This window comes from Haliotis cracherodii, unplaced genomic scaffold, assembly GCF_022045235.1.
Source record: "Haliotis cracherodii isolate W230 unplaced genomic scaffold, xgHalCrac1.p SCAF_5, whole genome shotgun sequence".
Taxonomy (NCBI): Eukaryota; Metazoa; Mollusca; class Gastropoda; order Lepetellida; family Haliotidae; genus Haliotis; species Haliotis cracherodii.
Genome location: NW_027266308.1, coordinates 21,348,654 through 21,372,264, shown reverse-complemented (window position 1 = coordinate 21,372,264; position 23,611 = coordinate 21,348,654). Strand labels below are relative to the sequence as shown.

General features: G+C 38.6%; 2 protein-coding genes across 2 annotated transcripts in view; one reads left to right on the top strand and one right to left on the bottom strand.

The window, feature by feature from the left end:
- The first annotated feature begins 417 nt into the window (after positions 1-417).
- On the top strand, positions 418-14,293 carry LOC139443187 (gamma-butyrobetaine dioxygenase-like). The gene is made up of 15 exons (XM_071224147.1): positions 418-572; positions 2,534-2,628; positions 3,012-3,106; positions 6,977-7,101; positions 7,579-7,721; positions 8,140-8,198; positions 8,311-8,386; positions 9,311-9,355; positions 10,095-10,219; positions 10,347-10,487; positions 11,064-11,124; positions 12,341-12,394; positions 12,877-12,945; positions 13,128-13,232; positions 13,881-14,293. Exons 1-15 carry the CDS (start codon positions 443-445, stop codon positions 13,986-13,988), a joined length of 1,431 nt encoding a protein of 476 aa, XP_071080248.1. The 5' UTR covers positions 418-442; the 3' UTR covers positions 13,989-14,293.
- A 2,779-nt stretch (positions 14,294-17,072) lies between these two features.
- The window catches only part of LOC139442746 (kynurenine 3-monooxygenase-like), a 46,935-nt gene continuing 40,396 nt past the window's right edge, over positions 17,073-23,611 (bottom strand). Inside the window, exons 14-15 of the mRNA XM_071223629.1 lie at positions 22,390-22,518; positions 17,073-21,901 (exon numbers count right to left, since the gene is read on the bottom strand). Coding sequence (XP_071079730.1) covers positions 21,854-21,901; positions 22,390-22,518 — 177 coding nt within the window. The 3' untranslated portion in view covers positions 17,073-21,853. The remainder of the gene's footprint in view (positions 21,902-22,389; positions 22,519-23,611) is intronic.

Below are 23,611 nucleotides of genomic sequence, written 5' to 3'. Positions count from 1 at the left end.
AACAGTTTTCGCGTATTCTGATTGTTACCCTGGTATGGCCTATCAATATGAAACATCCGTGTTGTGTTGTTATTCTTGTTAACATAAACAAAATAACCTGTAGTATTTCTAGTATGACATAATGCCGCAAACATTTCAGAAAAACAAGCAGATGAGCTACTGATCCTTTTTTATCTCATCTCACGGACTGATTACACCTCTAGCTGCCCCTTTGTTACACATGTCATGAAAGATTGAATTTACGTCAGTGCCTATAACCTGCGAAATGGGATCGGTGAAAAAGACATCTGTCTAATAAAGACGTTTACCCATAACCTACATGTATGCCGGACAAAATAGTTTTCGCTGGAGGAAACTAGCTATATCCAGTGCACACACGTCCTTCGTGTGTGTATATATACATATATACATATGTTGAAGTAACAATCAACATTGCAGAACCATGTATCGTGCTGTGCTCCGACTCTGTAGGAAACAACTGTTGGAAAAGTCCATCCAAGGCTGGCATAAAGAATGTCGTGTACTTGGGTTGTCCGTTGATTCCAATTTGAAAAGATTTACAAGAAGCACAGGTATTGTATATTGATTTGAAACATCATTTCTGTCACTCAGTATACAGTACATTAAATGTCTGAATCCTATAACTTTGCCTAGCCGCAAAAAGTTGCAATATTGCTGCGACTGGAAGCAAAGCTTACTTTATTACCAAAATCTACGGGACGGAATAGGTCTCAACACCCCATAATTGCCGGAAAAAAACTCATTTAATGTCAATAAGTTACTATGTTTGACCGGCCTGATAACGTACCCCAAAGGCATTGATCTCCAGTCTTTGCTATCTGATCTTATCTTGATTCGACTAGTCCACACGACATGCGACAGTTGAACAGATGGGATATTGTTGACTCACCCATTCGCAGTATTCACTCACTGCATGTATTTGTACATATCACAGCACTTTTGCCTAGAGCGACCGATATGTATTATAATGGAGGTTAGCTGTTGTACATTAAGTAAAAGGGTATTTGTAAAAATATACTAACGATAAACACATAGAGGTGGTGTTGCATTGAATGTAGGTTAATAAATCTATGCATACAGGTTTCTTTTTAATCGTTAACAAAGTTTCAACGTTATTATTGTAGCTGTCATGTTGTTATGTTTGCAACTGTCAACACATGTGCTGCCGATGTAGGCAAGAGTTGGCTGCTCTCACGCATGTAGCTACAGTTAGTTTGAAAGCTAACTAAAACATCTCAACAGGCTTAAACCTTCTTGCACTAAATGGAATTGTTTGCAATTATTTGGGGTAATAAGCCAACCGAGTACATTGTGGACCAGTGTGAACCTTCATAGAGTGTGGTACAAACGGTATTAACATCAGAGCTTACGACGACGTCCATGCAATGATTATTCATACTTAAATGAACTCACAAAAAGTGATTGTCAAGTTTGATTACTTTTGTATCCCTATTTTATACTAGAAGAGCGTGGACAAAATTTCATGTTGTAGGGGTGACTTCCTGTGTGCACTAAGAAAACACAATTATACAGTTTTATCGTTAACAAAAATGTATTTTTCAAACTAGAGATGACGTGAACGTAGATATGCTCATATTACGCTACAGTAAACATATGTTGTGTACCAACAGATTAATCATCATTTAAAGATACATGTACGTACATATACATGTACTTCAAGTACAGTGCGTCAAAATAGCCGATATGTCGCAGCTGCAATACAATTACAATTCAACTTTTACAAATTAATAGTCATCACGGAGATGAACGTTTCTGGAATAAATGACATTAGTTAATGAATGAAATAAGATATCATTCCCTATTGAATTGATTATTTCACTAATACCGAATACTGGCGATACGCATTTCAGTACAACATAATGCATACTAGCCTTTGACACTAAGGTTTATTAACTAAGGTTAAGTAAGAGTCAATGATTTATATCTTATCTATTCAGATACACCTTGCGTCTCTGTACTGATGCTTAAGATTCGAATAGACAATTACCATAATTATTTCAGTACGATAGTCTAACATTACGTCATTGGCGACATATGCAAAGGCTATAAAACGTCATGAACATTGTTGATTCCAGTGCTCTGACCGAGGACATATTATTATTCACATTCAGATTTGAATTAATCATTTTTCGTTTACAACTTCATCAAGGACATGAACATTTTCCAGGAATCAACCTAACGGGATGTGCTAACGTGGAATGGTGTGGTACCTTGGTTCAAGGATCATTCACAGTCAGTCCCATCGATCTGAACAAAGACTGACTTCTTTACCGAACCGTGACCTATTGTGCCAGAAAACTGTCCCGATCTAAATTCCGACTTGTTTGCCGATAGAAAAAGAGCAACACCATGTTTGTTTGAGAGCACTGAAAGTAGTGCAAACTGACCTTTTACAATGCTGTTTTAAATCTTTCTTTTTTTAATCAATCGTATCCATATATATTTCTGTTTTGTGTGAAGGTTTCCTGAGTCCCAACTTTTACATTTCCAGCAACAGCAACAGCAACAGCAACAGCAACAGCACCGTCACCATCAATGTCCAGTTATGAGAGTCTGGTTGAAAGACGACTATTTCTGAAGGCAGCGGTAAGTCCATAAAATCTTGCGAAAACATATTTAAAGCAGAATTCCATACGGTGCAACTCAATATCCCACTCCCAAGGTTTGGTGGGAGTGAACATCCTCCTTCGTATTTATAAACAAAAGATGCAAAATAAATCAGTCAAATAACCGTTGACGTAACGGGTATTGGCAGACTATTTAAAAGCATAACATTGCATAAATTGCATTGATACATAATGAGTGTTTTCAAATGATGTAGAGTATAATATTGTACTTCCTAAATGAGACATATCAAGATAGGCAGTGGTTGTATGTTTAAAGGTAACAGTGATTTCATTTTACGAATCAAAATGAAAATATGAAATTTCGAGAACATATCATATGTATGTCATCGTATAACCTGACAGTACGCAAGATCGGCAGATGCCAAGGTCGCCGCTGTGACGACAGTTGAGGGTGGCAAAAATGTTGAAATCAAATGGGACGACGGTAGCGTATCAAGGTGAGCCATCAATATCAATACCATGTAAAAATAACATTGCTATTTAATAATGTCTTTGTGTTTCGTATATCAACAGAAACCTCTGATGGTTGTAACAAAGTATTGACGTTTTAAAGTATTACACAATGCACACGCAAGAGTATAATACTTTCTACTGCGTTTTAATTCTTTATTCTATCAAAATGAGACCACATATATTCAATTGGCCTAATGACGCATCGGTATTCTAAAAGAGGTCTGGTGGAATTCCTACTTCAAACAGGTAGTAAGTGGCATGTGTTTATCTGTATGTACGGCGATCCAGGTGTTACTGTCTTAATCTGTCATCTGTTTGTTCTCTTATCTCACCCTGGTAAGTCTTACCGACTACATGTAACTCAACCCAGAGACACGGTGTTAAGACAATTCTATCAATCAAATGTTAGAAGGACATCCTAAGTTGGTATCACTTGTTTTACACTAAGTTTTTTTCAAACATTTGAGTATTTATAAATTTAAACTTAAAGAATGGTGCATCTTTTGTATTTCAGAATCATTTTGAATGTAAATAATAAAAAAAATACACCATTTGTTTTCTGTTTTATTTGGTGTTCAGTTTCAGCATAATGCAAGTGAATATTAAAGACAACTAAATGCCTAAAACACTCATTCAAAACTAGGTAATTCGTGCGACCAACCAGCAAGCTAAAAGTCCTCTTTTACACTCATAACACTTCAGGAATTACTAGGCGGAACAGCGCTCATGACATGACTTCAGGTACTACTTAAGTCTTTCAACACCAGTCAACCAGAAGCGTGTACTGCTGTGACACCGACTTCCCAGAGAATCTTGTGTGATAGATGAAGCCAATATTTATCAAAGAATACATATGCTTGTGAAACATCTTTGCTCCCATAGATCTGTATGTTATACACTAGTTGAAAGGTTTGGTCATATTGTGTATAAATATGAAAGTTATGATGATCACATTGTTTTAATAATGTATTTACAACTTAATTAAGTTCGTTGTAAATATAAACATGTAAGCTAACACATTCATAACGTTCACATTAACGGCCAAGGAAGTGAAAATCCACTTACCCATTTCTTTCTTTTTAATATGTTTACGTAATTGGAAAAGCATTGCAAAAAGAATTATAAATAGTATCTGTCGTCATCAATTTCCCGATAACAACGGTTGTCCGCTCGGTAACATGAAGAAATACCCCCGTTTTCGAGGCTTCGTATGAAGAACATGTTCGTCGAAGACTGGCATAGGACATATCGCTAGAAATCTAATTCTTTCATCTACACGCTCGTAACATCGACTGGAGTCTTTTCGTAGTTATAACAAAATGATTTCATTGGATAAAAATTGGTTTCTAATGACGCTTTCTTTTCGAAATCGGCTACAAGGTTCGTGATTGGTCAAATATGTGCAAGTGACCTAAGGCAGCCAATCCGTCCTCGTGTATGATGAATTTCAGGTTTTGACGAAAGATTTCTGTTAAATCGTGCTATTCTGAACGTTTTAAGCAGAAAATCGCGATCTATATTAAAAATATGGAGCTTCGTAGAAGTATCGAGCTAGGTTACGAGCTGTGACAAAGAATGTTCATGCATATATTTTGGCATTAAACATCGTTCCCGAGCCGAGAATTCGAGCCGAGATGTCATTTGATTTACATTACACGCGATCGCACGTAAAGATGAAAAAAATAACTTAGCTGTAAGTTTGACACCTTTCAGATATATTTTTGTTGATATGATTTATTACTTTGTATACCATATTTAAAGTTTTGCTTGAAACGTCTTAATTTTGCTCTTTGACATGTTCGATGTGGACCCGCTGTCGAAGGGTGTATCTGAGAATTATATTTTCAATAACATTGCGGGGAAACCTTGAGAATACAGTACCACAACTTCTCGTGGGGACGGTGTTTGCCGTAGGTCACATGTCTCAAAGACATGCAACCAGGTTTTGTGATATCCGTTCGGGCGCGAACTCGCGACCGTCATAATTGTTAGCCCGACAGCTAACCGACTGAGCATTATAGGTGACGGACAGTTACGAAGGTTACGGGTAGTCATGGTGTCTCGTCCCTTTCCGTAATCTACAAGACCGTGTGGCGAGGAATGTTCCGACATGGCGTAAAGGGATGATTGAAGGGACCCAAGGGCTAAGGATAGAGCTCGGGGTAACCTACCCTAACACTAGCGCCAATATATTATTCCTAATTAACTGCATTCTTGTGCATAATTATGAAAATTAATGAACCGAAAAAATAATATATGTGTATTAGTTCCCATTTATAACCATTTAGCCACTTGAATTACGAGAAAAAAAACGAAAAAAATATATAGATAAAATAAAAGTGCTTTCGTAAACTAGCGCTTGCTATAAAATGCGCCGCCGCAGGCTATATTTAGTAAACAAATTTTCAAAACTCTCCACACCTCTTGCGGTATTCAATGACATTTCGTGTAGAGATGATAGATCACTGGGAGGAGCCTATGCACACTCGATGACCCCTGACGTAACAGGCCATTGTTTCGCCGGTGTTTTCTAAAGGTAGGCCCACTGCGGAAATAATCTATCGATCAAAAATGATAAACTGAAATGGAATAAGTAAACGGTAAAATACTAATATCATTAACATAGAAATATTAAGAGCATGTTAAACTTGATAAGCATGAATCGTTTTACCGAATCGCTATGTAAGGATTTTGAATCGTTTCAAGAATCGGAAATTAAAAAAGATCGATGTATTCGGGGATCGATTAATCGTCCCAATCTCTAACATGTATGTCAGTTGGAGGAATGTCACAGGTACTCTGACTTACCGTTCGAGAAACTATTATATTCTGTTGATTCTACTTCGGGAATGAACAGATTTTCTTACTTAAACCATGTTGTGGTTCATATATAATTTCTATATAACTGAAGACCCGTAAATATTCCGGGGTAGAATGGGTCTTCAGCATCCCATGCTTGCCATAAAAGGCGACTACGCTTGTCGTAAAAGGCCACTAACGGGATCGGGTGGTCAGGCTCGCTGACTTGGTTGATGCATGTCATCGATCCCAATTGCGTGGCTCGATGCTCATGATATTAATCACTGGATTGTCTGGTCCAGACTCGATTATTTACAGACCGCCGTCATATCGCTGGAATATTGCTGAGTGTGGCGTTAAACAACAAACCAACCAACCAACCAACCAACCAACTATATAACTGAACAAGTTTGCTTGATATTGTGCATGCTCACAATGTCCAGTGAATTCCTGGTTCAGAATGAACCGTAACAACAGAAGTGGGTTTGGCTGGCGGGCTGGGGTGGGTTAAGAACACTGGTGCTCTAATCGTCTATGGCTCCGCGATTCGCTGTGTGGAGTTGCGTCCCTTAGGCACACCAGAAACCTGTGATTGGTGGTTCGAATCCTGGTTCACCCAGTTTGTGTTCCTAGGTTTGTCAGCACCATACAAGGGTTCGTAGGTTTCACTAAAGTGGTAAACTTCTGAGACCTGCATCACTTCTTACTTCCCTCCCCCATGAAGTTAACGCGCAGTGATAAAACTGAAACACTAATAAAACGTTAGAAATTGGCACTGGTCCTGTAGTGCTTGCCGAACTACCCAATAGTTAAGGTATCATAAGGACTAGTAGACATTTTCCATTTTTAAGGGCTTTGCTAAATGTTATCATTATAAGGACTAGTGGACTAAAACTGTTAAATTCTACCGCTGTGATAAAAGTGCCGTTAAATCACCTCACTCACTCAACCCTACATTGCATAACTTATTTATTCATTAGTACTCCGTCACATAATGTACCACTGGTATTGCATTGGCTAGAATTACATGCAGAGAACGTTTTTGCATTTTGCAGATATCACAGTATGTGGCTGCGTCAATCTTGTCACTGTCCATCCTGCCGCCTATCCACCAACCAGCCCATAGTGAACTTCAAGGACGTTGATGTCGACGCCACTGTGTCAGATGCCCGGCTTGACGGTATGCACAAACATGTTCTCGTTGGTCATAGCCATTTAGTTTATTAATCCCTTAATCTCTAAAATACAGCACTATTACTATCACTAATTTTAAATTACTTTCTTTTTACAGTATCGTACACTATAAATTAAGGTTATGAACATGTGTAATGGTCAAGAGCTTCATAATAAGAAATGCTTAGCATTAAAATGAATATAGACGTGCCTTATCTCGGTGAGATCACGTAGAAAAGCAAAACATTTTCCTAAATGTATTATCAGTGATATTTCATGGTTTGCCTGGAATGCGAAAACTACAACCATCAGGAACAGTACAACCTGCAATAGGCATCCATGGATAATGCGTTTACATTTGATCTCTATCGACAGTTTGTTTGGTACACGTACATGTACTTCTGTACGATTCTTAGCTGTGCATCCTACTGGTACCATTTTGTATGTGTAAGTGTACGTTGACAGCCAAAGGTTAACTTCACAGGTGACAAGGTTCTCAAGGTAATCTGGAGTGATGACAAGAACCACACTGGGTTATTTCCCGTTCCTTTTCTGAAGCACTACAGCTACAGTGACAAATCACTGGCAGAAATAAAACATCAGCGCAAGATGGTCTTCAACTCTGAGGTAGGCATCACCTTCGCCTTGTCATTGCTCATCTACTTGATCGAGCGCAGTTATGTCAGTCACGGAAAACATTCCTACTGTCAAACGTTTTCAGCATATTCATTTTGATTTTCGAACCACGTAAGAAAGATATAGATATGTGTCATATGGTGTGGATTAATTCATTGTTGTTGCGTTACTTTAAATAATATTCAGGTTGCAGACTGTTCCTAATGTAAACTGTATCGTGACCTTGACCTTCAATATGGAAGTTACAAGTCGGGGAGGGCGTGGTCATCCTTTCGGTGAACACCTGGTGACATCTATGTCCACATTACAGTTATTCAATGGATTTACAATGTATCGGCGCCATTCGTTAATTTTCCCCATTGCTAATTATTTGGTTACTGTAGCAAACTAATTTATTCTTCATCGCAAGGCTCGGATTCCTGAGGTAGCGTACAGTGACGTTATGGGCAGTGACACCGGCCTATTCCAGTAAGTTTGTTTTGATATTTAACTAACAAATATTTTTATCAGTTCTACAGAAGGGATCGGTTGATTACAATACATGTACACAATTTTGATGATATCACGTTTCTGTCACCAGATGGCTAGACAAGCTCGATAAGTATGGAATAGTTCTGATGAAAGGTGTACCAACGCAATCCATGACAATTAGAAAGGTGAGCGGTTGTATTCTAATTTGAAAAACATAAACATGTCATTTAATCTCAAATCAATACGTAATCATACAAGCCATTTGTGAGTATCCAATGTATCTTCATTCTATTAAGGTAAATACCCTGGACATATTCATTACAATAGCTTCATGTCAAGCCCGAGTCCAATGAATGGCACGGAAAACAGCCATCCAATCAAATTACACTCATGAGCGACAGGCATTCAATGCTTAGATTAAAATGACGACGCCACTTCCGTGTCTTCCCGAGGCAAGGGAGTTGAACTGAGTGTTAAAATTCCAGTTTCCACCCTTGCCGAATTAAAGACTGGAATTCCTGGGCTTGGTCAAAGCGCCACCAGTGGCTAGTACGAGTAATATCCTTTCTATGTCCCTCCTTATGATCAGTCAGATTCCTCTCATATCATTTGCACTTGCGTCAAGGGCATCTGATCGATAATCAAAATCTAATGTCTTCCATCGCGTAGTGCATCCAAACATGAATATCTTTTGACGATGAGTTGGCAGTATACATGCTTTGCAAATCCTGCCATAGACCGAAATCTGCACAGCAGTGAGTTCACTAACCGGATGTCTATTTCGTTACGCGAGTTTGATTGGACTATGAATAGACTACTCCAGCGAAAATATAATCCCATAAATCCAACCAAGTTCGGCAAGGGTAGAAACTGGGCTTTTATAGTCAATTAACTCCTTTGCCTCGGGAAGATGCCACTTCCAAAACGAAGCTTGGTGGCGAATGCGTGCTGGGTATTTATCGTACTAAGATTGAGATATCGTAACCTGGATAATAGAGTGTTCGTACAGGTCTGTCTTTAAGCATCCCCGTTGCATGTCATTATGCTGTATACCACAAGACAAGTTTCTCAGATTTTTGTCATTTTGTTATTATATTGTGTTACACCAGGTGGTAGAGAAAATTGCGCCTATCCAATCAACTGTGTACGGGGAGGTAGGTGATGTATTCAGTTGTTTGTGAATTGTGTTTAGTTATAACGATTATAACAATTAGAATATGATTGTCCCCTTATATAACGCCTGATAAGCGTGCTCAAATACATTGCTTTAACCCTTTCAATGGAATGGTTTGTATTCTGATTGCATTCTCCTGCTCCCAAGGCAGTTTATGATATGAGTGAGTGAGTATGGTTAAAGTCACTTTTAGCAATATTCCAGCAATATCACGGCGGGGTCACCAGAAATGGGCTTAACACATTGTATCCATGTCGGGAATCGAAGCCGGGACTTCGGCGTGACGAGCAAACGCTTTAACCTCTAGACTACCCCACCGCACCTATATGGTATCAGACTTCATGTATTGATCAACTTCCAAAGGCCTGCCTCAGAATAACTACCTGGTATATCATGCTGGCGGTGAGAGCTTGGTGGTTTGCAGTGTGACCTGGCTGATTGCGTGTGATCTATAACGTAGATTGTTACTGACGTGTCAGTCATGGTTTGTCTGATCCAGATATATTATGCATATTATTTACAGGCCGTCGTGATGTACATGTAACTGAAATATAGCTCGCAGCGATGTGACAGCATTAATTACTTACTCACTCAAAAAGTCTTTCTATAACATAATCAAAAAACATATTGATTCTCATAAATCATATGGTTATTATTATCATTTGTTCTTCTGCATTATGTTTTGAATATTTTAACTTCACATTTGCCTTTTTCCAAAGTTATTTGAAGTGAAGGACACACCACAGCCTATCAATTTCGCCTACTCAACCGTGAGACTGGAGTTACACATGGACCAGCCAATGTACGAGTCTCCCCCAGGGCTGCAGTTCCTGCACTGTCTAAGGTGACCACACTTTTTTTCATTTTAACGTTATTGCCATTTATTTAACATTTATAAGACTCACTGACTGACTCGCACATTTAAGGTTAGGTAGAATCTTACATATGTACATTGTTATCACTTTTTTCAGATTTGACAAAGAAGTGAAGGGAGGGGGTAACTTCTTCGTGGACGTGTTCCATGTGGCTCACATTCTTAGAGAGCAGTACCCAAAAGAGTTCCAGGACCTTGTACGGATACCTGTCAACTGGGAAACGGTCCACTATGACAGGTAAATGTTTATCCATGTGAAAAGTGTAAGGGAAGGGTCAGGGAATATGTGTTACTCCAACAGCTATTCAAGCCATGCAAAAGTTTTACAACATCCAGCATGTCCTTTGAAAGCATTGTGTTAAAAGCACTAGGGGAACATATTATATCAAACCCAGAATATCAGATGGTTATCCCCTGGTAAATAACATAGATGCGCACTCCCTCTTTCTATGTGGCTATATGATTGTGCGTGCAGGGCATCTCTCTGACCTCGTTGTAGCATGATACTGCTTGGATGTCAATACAATGTCAATACAGTGTTTAGGATATTAACATATATGAGCATATTTGGGTCTCATGTGTACTTCACACATACACAAACGCACAAAAACATACTATATATATATATTGGATATATGCATAGTAAAAGATGCTTAAGAAAATGTGAATGCATTAATCATGAGGTTAATTTAGGCATGGATATTTCAGAAAATTACGAAAAGCCAGGTATGATCTGTGATTCTGTTTGGATTCCATGTCTTCGAGAGATAAGACGCCATTTCACTTTGTGTACATACTAGATTTGTTGTTTCAGAGACGTCCCTGTTCACATGTCTTATCAAAGACCGCACATAACCCTCAACAGTGACGGAGAGGTAATACAAACATACATATATGTGTTTGGGGCAATGTATGCACGTGGGAAGTGTTGTTCACGGGTTAGTTATATACCAACTGTGGCTTGTATATGGAATGTGTTGTTGACAAGTTAGTTATAAACCAACTGTGGCTTGTGTATTGGTTGTGCTGTTGACAAGTAAGTTATACACCAACTGTGGCTTGTGTATCGGCTGTGTTGTTGACAAGTTAGTTATATACCAACTGTGGCGTGTGTATCGGCTGTGTTGTTAATGGGTTAGTTATATACCAACTGTGGCTTGTATATGGAATGTGTTGTTGACAAGTTAGTTATAAACCAACTGTGGCTTGTGTATTGGTTGTGCTGTTGACAAGTAAGTTATATACCAACTGTGGCTTTTATATCGGTTGTGTTGTTGACAAGTTAGTTATATACCAACTGTGGCGTGTGTATCGGCTGTGTTGTTAATGGGTTAGTTATATACCAACTGTGGCTTATATATCGGTTGTGTTGTTGACAAGTTAGTTATATACCAACTGTTGTTCTCTTCCAAAACCTCGTCAGGCCAGATTTAAACAACAAATACACAATGTGGCCTCCCCTGTGGTACACGCCGAGGCATTTACTCTGCAATTAAATTTTCTTTTACAAACACCAGGAGCGTCACTAGCCTTGATCCATATGATCTCAGAACCCACGCCAGTCACCGACACTGTAACATCTTACTGTAAGATACATGCATGTACCAGGTACCATCCATGCTTTGTGGTTCAGAACCATACTCGTCACTGTGACGACATTTGTCTTGCAGCAAGACTGCCAACTCCTGACAACAGAAAATGTTCATAACCATAACGCACAGAACAAACATAAAATAAACAGACCGCACTGTGACGGCGACACCACAGGAGAGATTGAACTACCCGGGCTTTACAATTCCTATATATACCCCACACGGTTGCGCCCTCTACCGTGAATAACCTCCCTTTATATCTGGCTTTACCTTCAAGAGAAATCAATTTCAGTCTATTTCACTCTGTTCAACCGAATGAAATTTCATCTTGTGTATTGGTTGTGTTGTTGACAGGTAAGTTATATACCAACTGTTGCTTATGTATCGGTTGTGTTGTAGAGGGGTTAGTTATATACCAACTGTGGGTTGTGCATTGGTTCTGTTGCTGACAGGTCAGTTAGATACCAACTGCGGCTTGTATATTGACTTTCTATTTCAGATTGTTGGCGTATCATGGCATCCAGGTCTTGTTGGACCTCTGCTAACAAAAGAGGTACTTAACTTAAACAACAACACCCTGTGAACAAACTATCAGTACATTGGTTGACCGCTGTGGCCGAGAACAGCATTTGTCATCATAATTGAAAAGAACTTAAAGTAACTCATTTAATCAGACATTTACGTGTACTCGCCGAAAGAGAATCCCATCAGTACGCCAAATGTATGACACATTTATGCAAGGATATCGCAAGTGTTTAAGTAAATCCATTTTAGCTGGCATTCGAAAACACTGCTTCCAGATGAGAATGGTATACTGGCTCGTTCTGCGAACACCTGGTGTCGTCAACGTTATGTTTACAGTGATTCTTGATTGAAGGTTCTTGAACGTGGGCTTTTAGTTAGTTCCTTCGTTTGTTACTTTGTGTTATTCTGAGAAGGCTACTCAACATAATGATAGTAATCTAAAAGAGTGAAATCAAAACGATGAGTAATTCGGGGGCAGTTTTTTTACTTCCCCTGTTTCTATTGTTTTAGGAGGACGTGGAACCATACTACAGAGCTTACAAAATTATGGCCACCATGGTAAACACCTTCCCATTGCAGGTAAACATAGTTCAAAATCACATGTTGACTGCTCAATTACTAGTTTGTTTGTTAAAACGATTTTAAGCATATAAGTCAATGTTTTTACTGTATAAATAAGACACATTAAAGTTTTATTTTCGGAATATGTTTATTGCATGCAGGCCTTTCACCATTGTATTTATTGTTAATTCGTCCCTCAGTACCGACTCCGTATGCAGGAAGGGGACATGATCTCATTTAACAACAGACGTGTCCTCCACGGGCGGGAGAGTTTCAACCCAACTGAAGGCATCAGACATTATCAGGTACTTGTAGGCGCCTTAACAATATAGTAAGGATTGGAATTACCGCTTGATCAATACTTCACTTTGTTCATCAGAATTTAGATATACCAAAGGTCTTTAGGTTGTAAAGTTAGCTCCATGGATAAACCGTTTGCGTTGACGGGTTTCATATGAAAGGTATTTAAAAATATTTTGATAGATGGATAGATTTTGTGTGACCCGACTTATATATACAGGTTTTTAGTCCCTTGGTCGTGGAAGGATCTGCTGATTGTCATCGTTTGACTAAGGAAGTACTCAGAGCGGCGTTTTGTGTCGCACGAGAACGCGGCAAAAAGGGTTTAGCGCCGCTTTGAACTGTTTCTGGATTAAATTAACACGCGTCAGCGGTGAAAACACCGGAAGCTTGGTTCGAATGGCACGTTCGCCCTGATTGTGTTTCTTGGTTTATAAGGAATATGTCTGTGCTCGTTCTTTCACCGTAGTGGTAGAACCTACGACCCGGGTCACTGTTAGCCTGTGTAAAAGTCCCTGAATCATATGATCTTCCCTTTATCCCTGCCCTCTCTGTAATGCAAACGCCCTAAAATGAAGTAGGTTTAGATTTTCCTTTGTTGACGCATGATATATATGCGGTGTTTCTTACCAAAAATCAATTGTTTGTTACAGGGATGTAATCTTCAGATTGACGAGTTCAAGAGTCAGGTACAGGTGTTCTCTAACAAGATTGGTGATGGCAAATTGGCAACGAGAGCGGGAAACTTGGATTTGCAATAGCACATGTCAAGTTACAAAACCCTGTAGAAGGTGCTTGAAACGTGATGACCCACGCATGACTGTGTAGCCAAGGTTGTGTTACATATAGTGATCATACATAATCCGTCGCACACATCTGGCATACATATTAATTCAATTTCCAGTACATTTACGGTACACCAATCCAATAAAGGAAAAGCATTATTGACTTTAAATACAAATATGTGCCAGATATGGGAGCCAAAGTGTGTTTATCAAGTAACATGTTCTACCATTGATACACCAGCATAATAATGAAATCCTGATGGAATAAAGCTAAAAGATCCCGTTGTTGTTTTGTCATCAATAATCACTTCCTCGTGTTAACAATCTCAAACATTAGTTGACGAATGTGCGCTGTACAATGTCAGCAGCAGCAACCATTATGATTGATGCTAACGTTAAACATTCTTGCCACAAAAAGAACTTGTGCACATAGGAAATCAAAATATATATTGTCACTACATACGTACACAAATACAGATGTAAACACGGTAATTAGTGAATTGAACTGAACACCTCCCTATGTGCTACGTTTCATGACGTCTGTGGTTTCGGCATGGACAAGTTAAACACATTTGTGCAAGTGCATCTCGATAAAGTGCATGAAGCACATGAATGTCAAATACTGTGGTCGATTTGGGATGCCTTGTGACGTTTGATCGTTCAAAAAGTTAAACGGCTTATGAACTGGACATCATGCCACGACTCGTACTGTTGAGACGTTATCAGAACAATATGAAGTTGCCGATCGCCTACGTGCAGGGCGGACGTCTACACACGTCTTAGCGAGCGTGATGCTCAAGCCTGAATCCTGGAGAGGAATCGCTTTGGGGGTGGTTCCGAGATGATTTGGTGTTGGATAAGTACACGTTAGAGAACCCCTTTATTTGTTGTTCAGGGCAATATGACAGGTGAAGGCTACAGAGATCAGATTCACTGACCAGTGGCAATGACGTTTCTTCAACGTCATGGCCCAGGATTGACATTCCAACAGGATAATGCCCGTCCTCACACGGCTAAGGTTGCTAGGGCTTTTCTTCAAATGAACAATGTTCAAGTACTGTCTTGGCCTGCAAATTCACCATATCTCTCCCCTATAGAGCATGTGTGGGATGTTATGGAGCGATGTCTACGCCGTGTACTGTATCCTCCAGATAACGTTCAGAAAATATGACGAGCCATATGCGGCGGCGATGCAGTTATCACTGCTCATGGTGGGCATACCCGTTACTGAGCTTGTGACATTGTTGCTTGACCCCTGCCCGCTTTTGGACTCTTATCGTCAATGTCATGGACATTAATCATGCTGTTCTGACGTCTCCTGATCTCAATATCCAGCGATTGAAGTTTACATGGAAACCTTTCATTGTTATATTTTTAGATTTAGAATAATTTTAACAATGCACAGTTTCTTTTTGTTGCTAGTATTGTTTCAAAATGGTCTGTCACCGGAAGTATGCTTTTAATGTTATGGTGGGGAAACGGAGCGCAATTGGATAGTCTCGTCAAACGGACATCATTTGTAAACTCTGTCGACAAGAGATAGTATGTTGATGTGGGGTATCATTTAGATAGTCTGCTGACATGGACCATCATTTGGATAGTCTGTTGACATGGATCATCATTTGGATAGTCTGTTTACACCGAGCCTCTTTTGTTTATAGTGTATTGACGCGCAGAAGCATTTGAATAGAATGTTGAAACGGGGTAATACTGCTGTGTGTTTCCACGGGTTAATACTGCTGTGTGTTTCCACGGGTTAATACTGCTGTGTGTTTCCACGGGGTATCATAGATGGGGGGTTGGGGTAGGGAGCAGCATTCTTTTTTGTAGCTCGGTGGGTTGGAGATGGCTTGAGGAGTGTGAGAACATGTGCGTGCGTGTGTGTGCGGAGACTGGGGCGGTCTCTGGACCCTGTTTCACAAAGCGATGTTAGCGCAACAACTAGCATAAGTCAATGGTAAAGTATGGGAGATCATCTTAGTACAAAGCTTTGTGGATCAGGGCTCAGGTTTACTGATCATCCCTTATTACCAGCCAGAGTGGTCAATGTGAAGTAGGTCACGGGTAGCATGACACTGATGATGACTTGAGCAAATGTCAATGGATTATGATTAGGTGATAAGTTAAACCACATGAGGCACGTTTGACCCACCGGCTAAAGATATCCTTGATAGCAAGGTCAGGGGTTACACAACAATGACAACTATGTCGATTGTGTTCCTTGTTCCTTGTACAGGGAGTATCCGAATTTCAGAACTGCATCATCCCCATGTCCACGGATGATACCCAAAAGGATACCCGTGTCAACAGACTATCAAGATGATATCCAGTGTCAACAGACAATCCAGATGATCTCCCGTGTCCACAGACAATCCAGATGATATCCCGTGTCAACTGACCATCCAGATGATATCCCGTGTCCACAGACAATCCAGATGATCTCCAGTGTCAACAGACAATCCAGATGATCTCCCGTGTCAACAGACAATCCAGATGATATCCCGTGTCAACAGACAATCCAGATGATATCCCGTGTCAACTGACCATCCAGATGATATCCCGTGTCAACTGACCATCCAGATGATATCCCGTGTCCACAGACAATCCAGATGATCTCCAGTGTCAACAGACAGTCCAGATGATCTCCCGTGTCAACAGACAATCCAGATGATATCCCGTGTCAACAGACAATCCAGATGATATCCCGTGTCAACTGACCATCCAGATGATATCCCGTGTCAACAGACAATCCAGATGATATCCCGTGTCAACTGACCACCCAGATGATATCCCGTGTCAACAGACAATCCAGATGATATCCCGTGTCAACTGACCATCCACCCCCCCCAACACACACACACACACACACACACACACCGTTTTATCAGTCCATTAATCTTGGATGCAAAGTTAAACCCCTTTTCCCTTTACAGGGTCCAGATTTTGTCAAATTTCAGTCATAATTGTCCCATCATTCAGGAAGCATGCTGTGACAAGCAAGCTGTAAACAGGTAATAATAGTTTTATTTCACAATAAATCATCACATACAATTTGTGACTGTCTTGAGTAATGCTCAACATTTTTTTTTATTATGACATGAAGACCAAACAGCTTTAGACACCAAAAGCTATATTTTTTAAAAGTTGTATATATCGTTACACAAAATGGCCATTCATATATGCAAAAAACAAAACAATTGAAAATGTCTGGTGGTAAGAGATTGTTCTCCTAGTGATGTATGATATAATCACCTTCCCGAGGCAAAGGACCAGTTTCCACCCTTGCAGAACAAGAAATTTATGTTTTGGCTGGACTAAAGAATCCATGCCTAGTAGAATCAAAATCCGGCACTGCTGTGCAGAGTTAGGTCGATTGCAGGATTGGCAAGCATTTGTATCGTCAACTTAACGTCTACAGATATTTTCAAAATAGCCTCATGTTTAAAATCAAGGTACTCAAGTAATTTGATGCATTTCGCGAAAAACCCGTTTTATAACAATACATAAGATAGCTATGCAAGAAATCGCAAAGAATAATGAAGAACGTTTATTTCACGATAAAACATTGTTCTATCTTGACGTTATTTCTGGAGATTCCAACATGCGCTCGCAACTTGATGACGTATATTGCACGACGTTATTCTTGAGAGAGGGGTGTCTAGTCAGTGCTCCAAAGATGTAGCTGGGCAGGGGTATGTGAATCGGTATTGGGAGAAAAGGTGTTGGTAATCGAAGCAAGGATTGTGAGAATATGTGGGAAATACCCACCTGTGTAAAAAATGGGCTTGTCCGACAGTGCCGAGGTCATATTCTATTGAGGGAGTCATCATTATTAAGATACGGATACATATATGAGAAGCTTGTACATTTCATCATCCTTAAAGTGGCTGCACATAATGTTGATATCATATACAATAAACAAAAGACTCGTGGTTATTGTTTAACGTACAATAAAACATTGCAAGAAGAATACACCACTGGGGGATGCACCCCTCATGGTTTATTCTCCCTGCAGTGTTTTATTGTACGATAAACAACTCTGACTTGTTGGTTGTTTCATAAATAGATCTTTATTTTCAACCAGATGGCCTTGACAGTTGCCATTTTGTTTAAAGCAAATACTAGTAATATGATAGGTGAAATCTGAGAAGGAACATAATTAGTAATTGCCACTGGTGGCGCTACAATCAAGCTACGGAATTCCAGCCTTGTCTGGCAATGGTGGAAACTGGACTTTTAAAGTCAGTTAACTCCCTTGCCTTGGGAATATGGATATTATCAAGGGAATGTCAGGGAAATAAGTCAATATGCACAGTTTTTTATCAACTGGCAAACCAATATCACACAATCATATTAATGTGAAAACATTTTCTTAAAGATGAACAGTTTATCCATATGTGTTTAAAATATTAAAATAGATAAATACTATTGATTATAAAACTGTTAACAGAACAATATTACTTGAATATTAAACAGGTATAAAACCATAATCACTCAACCATTTGATTTTAAGAATACTTTACTCAGAAAATTTGAATATTCTGAATAGACAACCTGACATCCTTAAGAAAACTATTTAAATATCGTCAACCCTGATATCACCATATATACCAATTAATAGAAGAGATTCACTCAAACATAGTTGTGCAATCTCAAATCAATATTAACACAGCTGTGGAATCTCAGATCAAAAGTCTGATCAGGCGTTACTGACCTCTATGAAATTTTAAAACCAATCAGATCTGATTCTGTCCGCAAAATAAATAATTGGACTCTAGTCCTCATTTTAGGCCCTTTCCACTACATGACCACTGATATGTCCTTAAAATATTAACATAATGAATATGTAAATATAACATCAAATATTTGCCATGTTCATATAAGAAACAAGTGAAGTGACTAGTTACTCAGCTGGTGCTAATACTTGACAAGCAACCCTGTGTCCTTTTTATACAGTGGATTTCTCAATCCAGACACATGGTGGCTCAGATGAGCAGCAATCTACATCACCAAGCTTTACCACCAGATCCACTAGGTCAACTCTTATTACCAGCATAGGTAACTTGGGACATATAATTCAATCCTGAAACCCCCTTGGAGGTGAATACTTTTACCAAACCTTACATAATTGTGTACAAAGTACATTGAGATGAAAAACATCCCAGTCATAGAGCGTCAGTGATGGCTGCCAAGGACCTGGCTCAAGCAGATATCTCACTCACCAAACTTCTCAACTCAAACTACCCATACTTTGCTACTCTGGAAATTTCTTAATCCGGCCAATTTTAATTAGAGTGCTACCATCCATATTAATGGGGTTTCACTGCATGTAATATATTACTAGTGATTCAATGAAATGTTTCATCAGTAAATAATGAATAGCTATTATTCAGCCACATTGAGGTGTCCTGTAAATAATCACAGATCCATATGTCATCACAGATCCAGAGCACCTACTCCCCCATTTTAGTTGTTTTGTCTTATTCTTAAACAAAATCCCCATATACAAATATTTCAAATTTACTGATGAACAGAATGTAGCTTCTTCAGGTTATTTTGGAAATTATCTGTCAGGCTTTCTCCCACATTCAGGTATTATGACTGAAGTACTGTTCAAAGCTGCCTAAAGCCCAGTTCACTCACTATGTCCTTACATCAGCATATTTTTCAAGCATCTATATTTATCCATCAAGACATATTATACAATATTGAAATAGCAATGCAAAGAGAGTGAATATGGTTTTACGCTTTTAGCAATATTCCAGCAATATCACAGAGGGGGACACCAGAAATGGGCTTCACACATTGTACCCATATGGGGAATCGTGCCCGGGTTTTCGGCGTGACGAGCGAAAGCTTTAACCACTAGGTTACCCCACCGCCCCTAACAATACAAAGACCAGCATAATTGAATATGGGTTATATGTGTGTGGCATGCGTAAGTGTGTTTATGGTCAGATGCAAGGATCCTTAAAGATTCCAGGTTAGAATTCCAGGTCACTAGATTGTCTGGTCCTGACTTATTTACAAACCCCCATCACTGCTGGAATATTGCTGGGTGCAGCATTAAACAACAAACAAACAGATGCAAGGATAACTAAATACTCTGATGATTCAAATTGTTTGTTGTTATATACGGACATAAACTGTTTAAACATACATTCAATGTGTATAAATGTCATGCATCAAACAAGCATCAGGATATTACACTCCATTTCCCTTCAGACTAACAGAGAAAATAGGGAGTATGGAACAAGACAATAGATGCACAAATTAGAAGCAAACACAAGCAAGACCTTTCTAAGGAAACAGATCAGAGAAAACTGTTTACTAGCAGTAAACAGTATAAAAGCCTAATCGAACCTGAGAAGTACCTCACCCTTTTAATTGATAGAAAGCAATGTAATATTTTGAAAAGACTGAGAACGGGGTTGTTAAGGTTGAAAGTTAACAAAGGGAGATGGTTGTGGAGTGATTTAAGTTATGTATTATGTATATGTAATCTATGGATAGAAGATGAATATCATTTTACCTTCTAATGTAATTCCTGTAAGAGTATAAAACACCTTTATCTGCTTCAAATGTATTGCCATAATCCGATATATGTATAAATTAAGACGTCTTCTGACTTCGAAATATGAAATGTTACTGAGAAACTTACATAAATATCTATGTCAACAATATTGAACAAACTGCTTTAGGCACATTAACTGACAATGGATGTGACTTGCACAAGGCATGAATGTTTGCTAGGGCTACATATACAGTATATTTCAAACAGTGAGGAAAGAAAGAACGAAGGGGCCACACATAGCAACTTTCATTATCTGTAGGTACTTGGAGGAAAAGAATATTATGTAAAGTGGGTAAATAGTAGAGTATTTTTCTGTTTGGCACTGCACACAGCAATATTCCAGCTGTATGACAGTGGCCTGTATATAATCAAATCTGGACCAGACAATCCAGTGATTGACATCAGCATCGATCTACGCAATTGGGATATGATGACATGCATCAACCAAGTCAGTGAGCCTGTCCACCTGATACCATGAGACACCGCTTACGAAAAGCTAAGTCGCATTTTACAGCAAGCATGGGTTGATTGAAGACCTAGTCCAACCCAGACCTTCATGAGTCGGAATTTGTAGTGAGTTGGGCAGGGAGGTCAATACAAAATGTATAAACATGTTGGAATATTGCCTCAACATTAACCACAATGACAAGCATGATTGCAGTCTAGCTTAGATTGACTAGAATATTACTATGCTAATAAATGTGCCATTTTGTACACAAACTATCATAAATCTATGTGACTATATTCCTCCATTTACAGTAAAAATCATATTCACTTTACCATATTCACACATTACCATATCATATTATCATATATCAGATAATTTTGTGTCTACATAACTATCACTGATTCAAGAGGCCACCTGCAGTTTTAAACACATGGCAGAATGACATTCATATAAATAAATAATTGACTGACATTTATTTTTATTTTGACCAACCATGTGTGGAAAAGATGGAATAAATTCTTGAAAATATCATTTTAAAAAGTGTGGCCCAACAAAGATGTATAGGCAGAGTACATTATATGATAAACTTTCAGTTTAATAATGACTCACTCACAACATGGACATCTATACTTTCAAAAAAAAAAGATACCCTGTAGGCACAAAGGAACTATGTTGGACATGTTATCAATACATATATTGGCCACTGGTACAAGCAATGTGTAAATAATACTGCCTGTAAGTAATGCTCTGAGGACCATATTAACGTTCACATATTTCTACCATCTACTTTGTAAAATGTTAGTAGAGGTGATAGACTAGTCAGTAATATAAAGATAGCATTTGATACCTTTCATTGTTGTCTGATGCCTGAAATAACAACACATTCATAGGTCAACACCTTACATGATGACATAGAACAGCACAAATAATAGAACAGCACAAATAATAGAACAACACAAATAATAGAACAACACAAATAATAGAACAGCACAAATAATAGAACAGCACAAATAATAGAACAACACAAATAATAGAACAGCACAAATAATAGAACAGCACAAATAATAGAACAGCACAAATAATAGAACAACACAAATAATAGAACAACACAAATAATAGAACAGCACAAATAATAGAACAGCACAAATAATAGAACAACACAAATAATAGAACAGCACAAATAATAGAACAGCACAAATAATAGAACAGCACAAATAATAGAACAACACAAATAATAGAACTTTAATAACAAAACTGGGATATTATTTTAAGACCATTCTTCCAAACTATGGTTAGTAGCGGCCTTTTCTTTCATATTCAGTTCATGTTAGCGTTCAATCTTCAAAGCTAAGCACCCTCTGAAACATGGCTGTGATCCGTTCACCGAGTGTCAGATTCTCATCCCCATCCAACAGACAGTAGGCTGTGAAGCACACTGATGCCACGCCCACTGCTGCCATTCCAATACAGAGCTTCCCTATCACCTGAAATGAACAATGTCATCTCAAATTAATTTTGCTTCTATTTATGGCACTATGTAATTGTACTGTCAGTTTGACAGAGATCTTAAAAGTAATTTGGCTTTGACATTATAGTTCTGTCAAGGCTGGACAAATGTCCTACTAGCAACAAATGATATTTTCTTTAACAAAGCAGACAATACTTTTTTTAACTTTGACAAGAGGCAGGAGGTCAAATTAAATAAATGTTGTAAAGGTTGATTTGAGGTGCAAGCCACAAAAAATGGAACAAAATAGTATAAGAATACAGACAAAAGGATATTCACAATAAACACATTTGTTTTGGTTTTTATAATGTTTACAAATTTTGTAATAAACTCAAAGATATTTGTCTGGCAAGAATGGTGAAGTCATGGTGCCTCATGGAAAGAAAATTAATTTTTTGTCATGAAGCAGACAGAGCTCCAGATAAGCTGCGTATCTGCGTGAAATACGCATCAGAAATGCAGAAATACGCAGTAAAATATAATCCAAGCGTATCAAATACGCAACGAACATTACAGATACGCTACAAAAATATAATTTGTGCGTATCATCAAAATATTGTGAAGTAACCCTGCGTATTCGATTACCAAAACTTATTTTGAAATTATAAACGGACATTCCGTCAACCTTGCCAAACTCCACGATGACAGTCACATCATGATCATTTGCCATCACACTTTTGTGTGGAAGTATCGTGGTATTTTTGAGTCCTATAAAGCTCTCGAACCCACACGACACCAGTTTGCAGGGACTAGATGAACAGTGTTTTTAAATATTTAACTTAAATACCCACATGTGTAAAAACTAGTGGGTAACAGATATTTGAATACGCAGATAGAATTACTGATACCCAATGATTTTAAAATGCATGGGTAAAATACCCACAACACCAAAAGCTTATCTGGAGCTCTGAGCAGACAAAAAATACTTTCAGTTTCGACGACATAGTGACATGAGCGTCTGAGAACCAGATCTCATTTACCCTGATGTCAAGATTACTGCAGTCCAACATATTCATCTACTGTGTGATTGCCCGGTTTGTTTGGTATGAGAAGAGCATAACTGAAACAAG

What these genes read in the sequence shown, in the direction of transcription:
- LOC139443187 (XM_071224147.1), top strand. Translation starts at nt 443, where the DNA reads ATGTATCGTGCTGTGCTCCGACTCTGTAGGAAACAACTGTTGGAAAAG. An exon ending in GAAACGGTCCACTATGACAG is followed by an intron (nt 10,488 to 11,063) that starts GTAAATGTTTAT and finishes TTGTTGTTTCAG; the next exon opens with AGACGTCCCTGTTCACATGT. An exon ending in CCCTCAACAGTGACGGAGAG is followed by an intron (nt 11,125 to 12,340) that starts GTAATACAAACA and finishes TTTCTATTTCAG; the next exon opens with ATTGTTGGCGTATCATGGCA.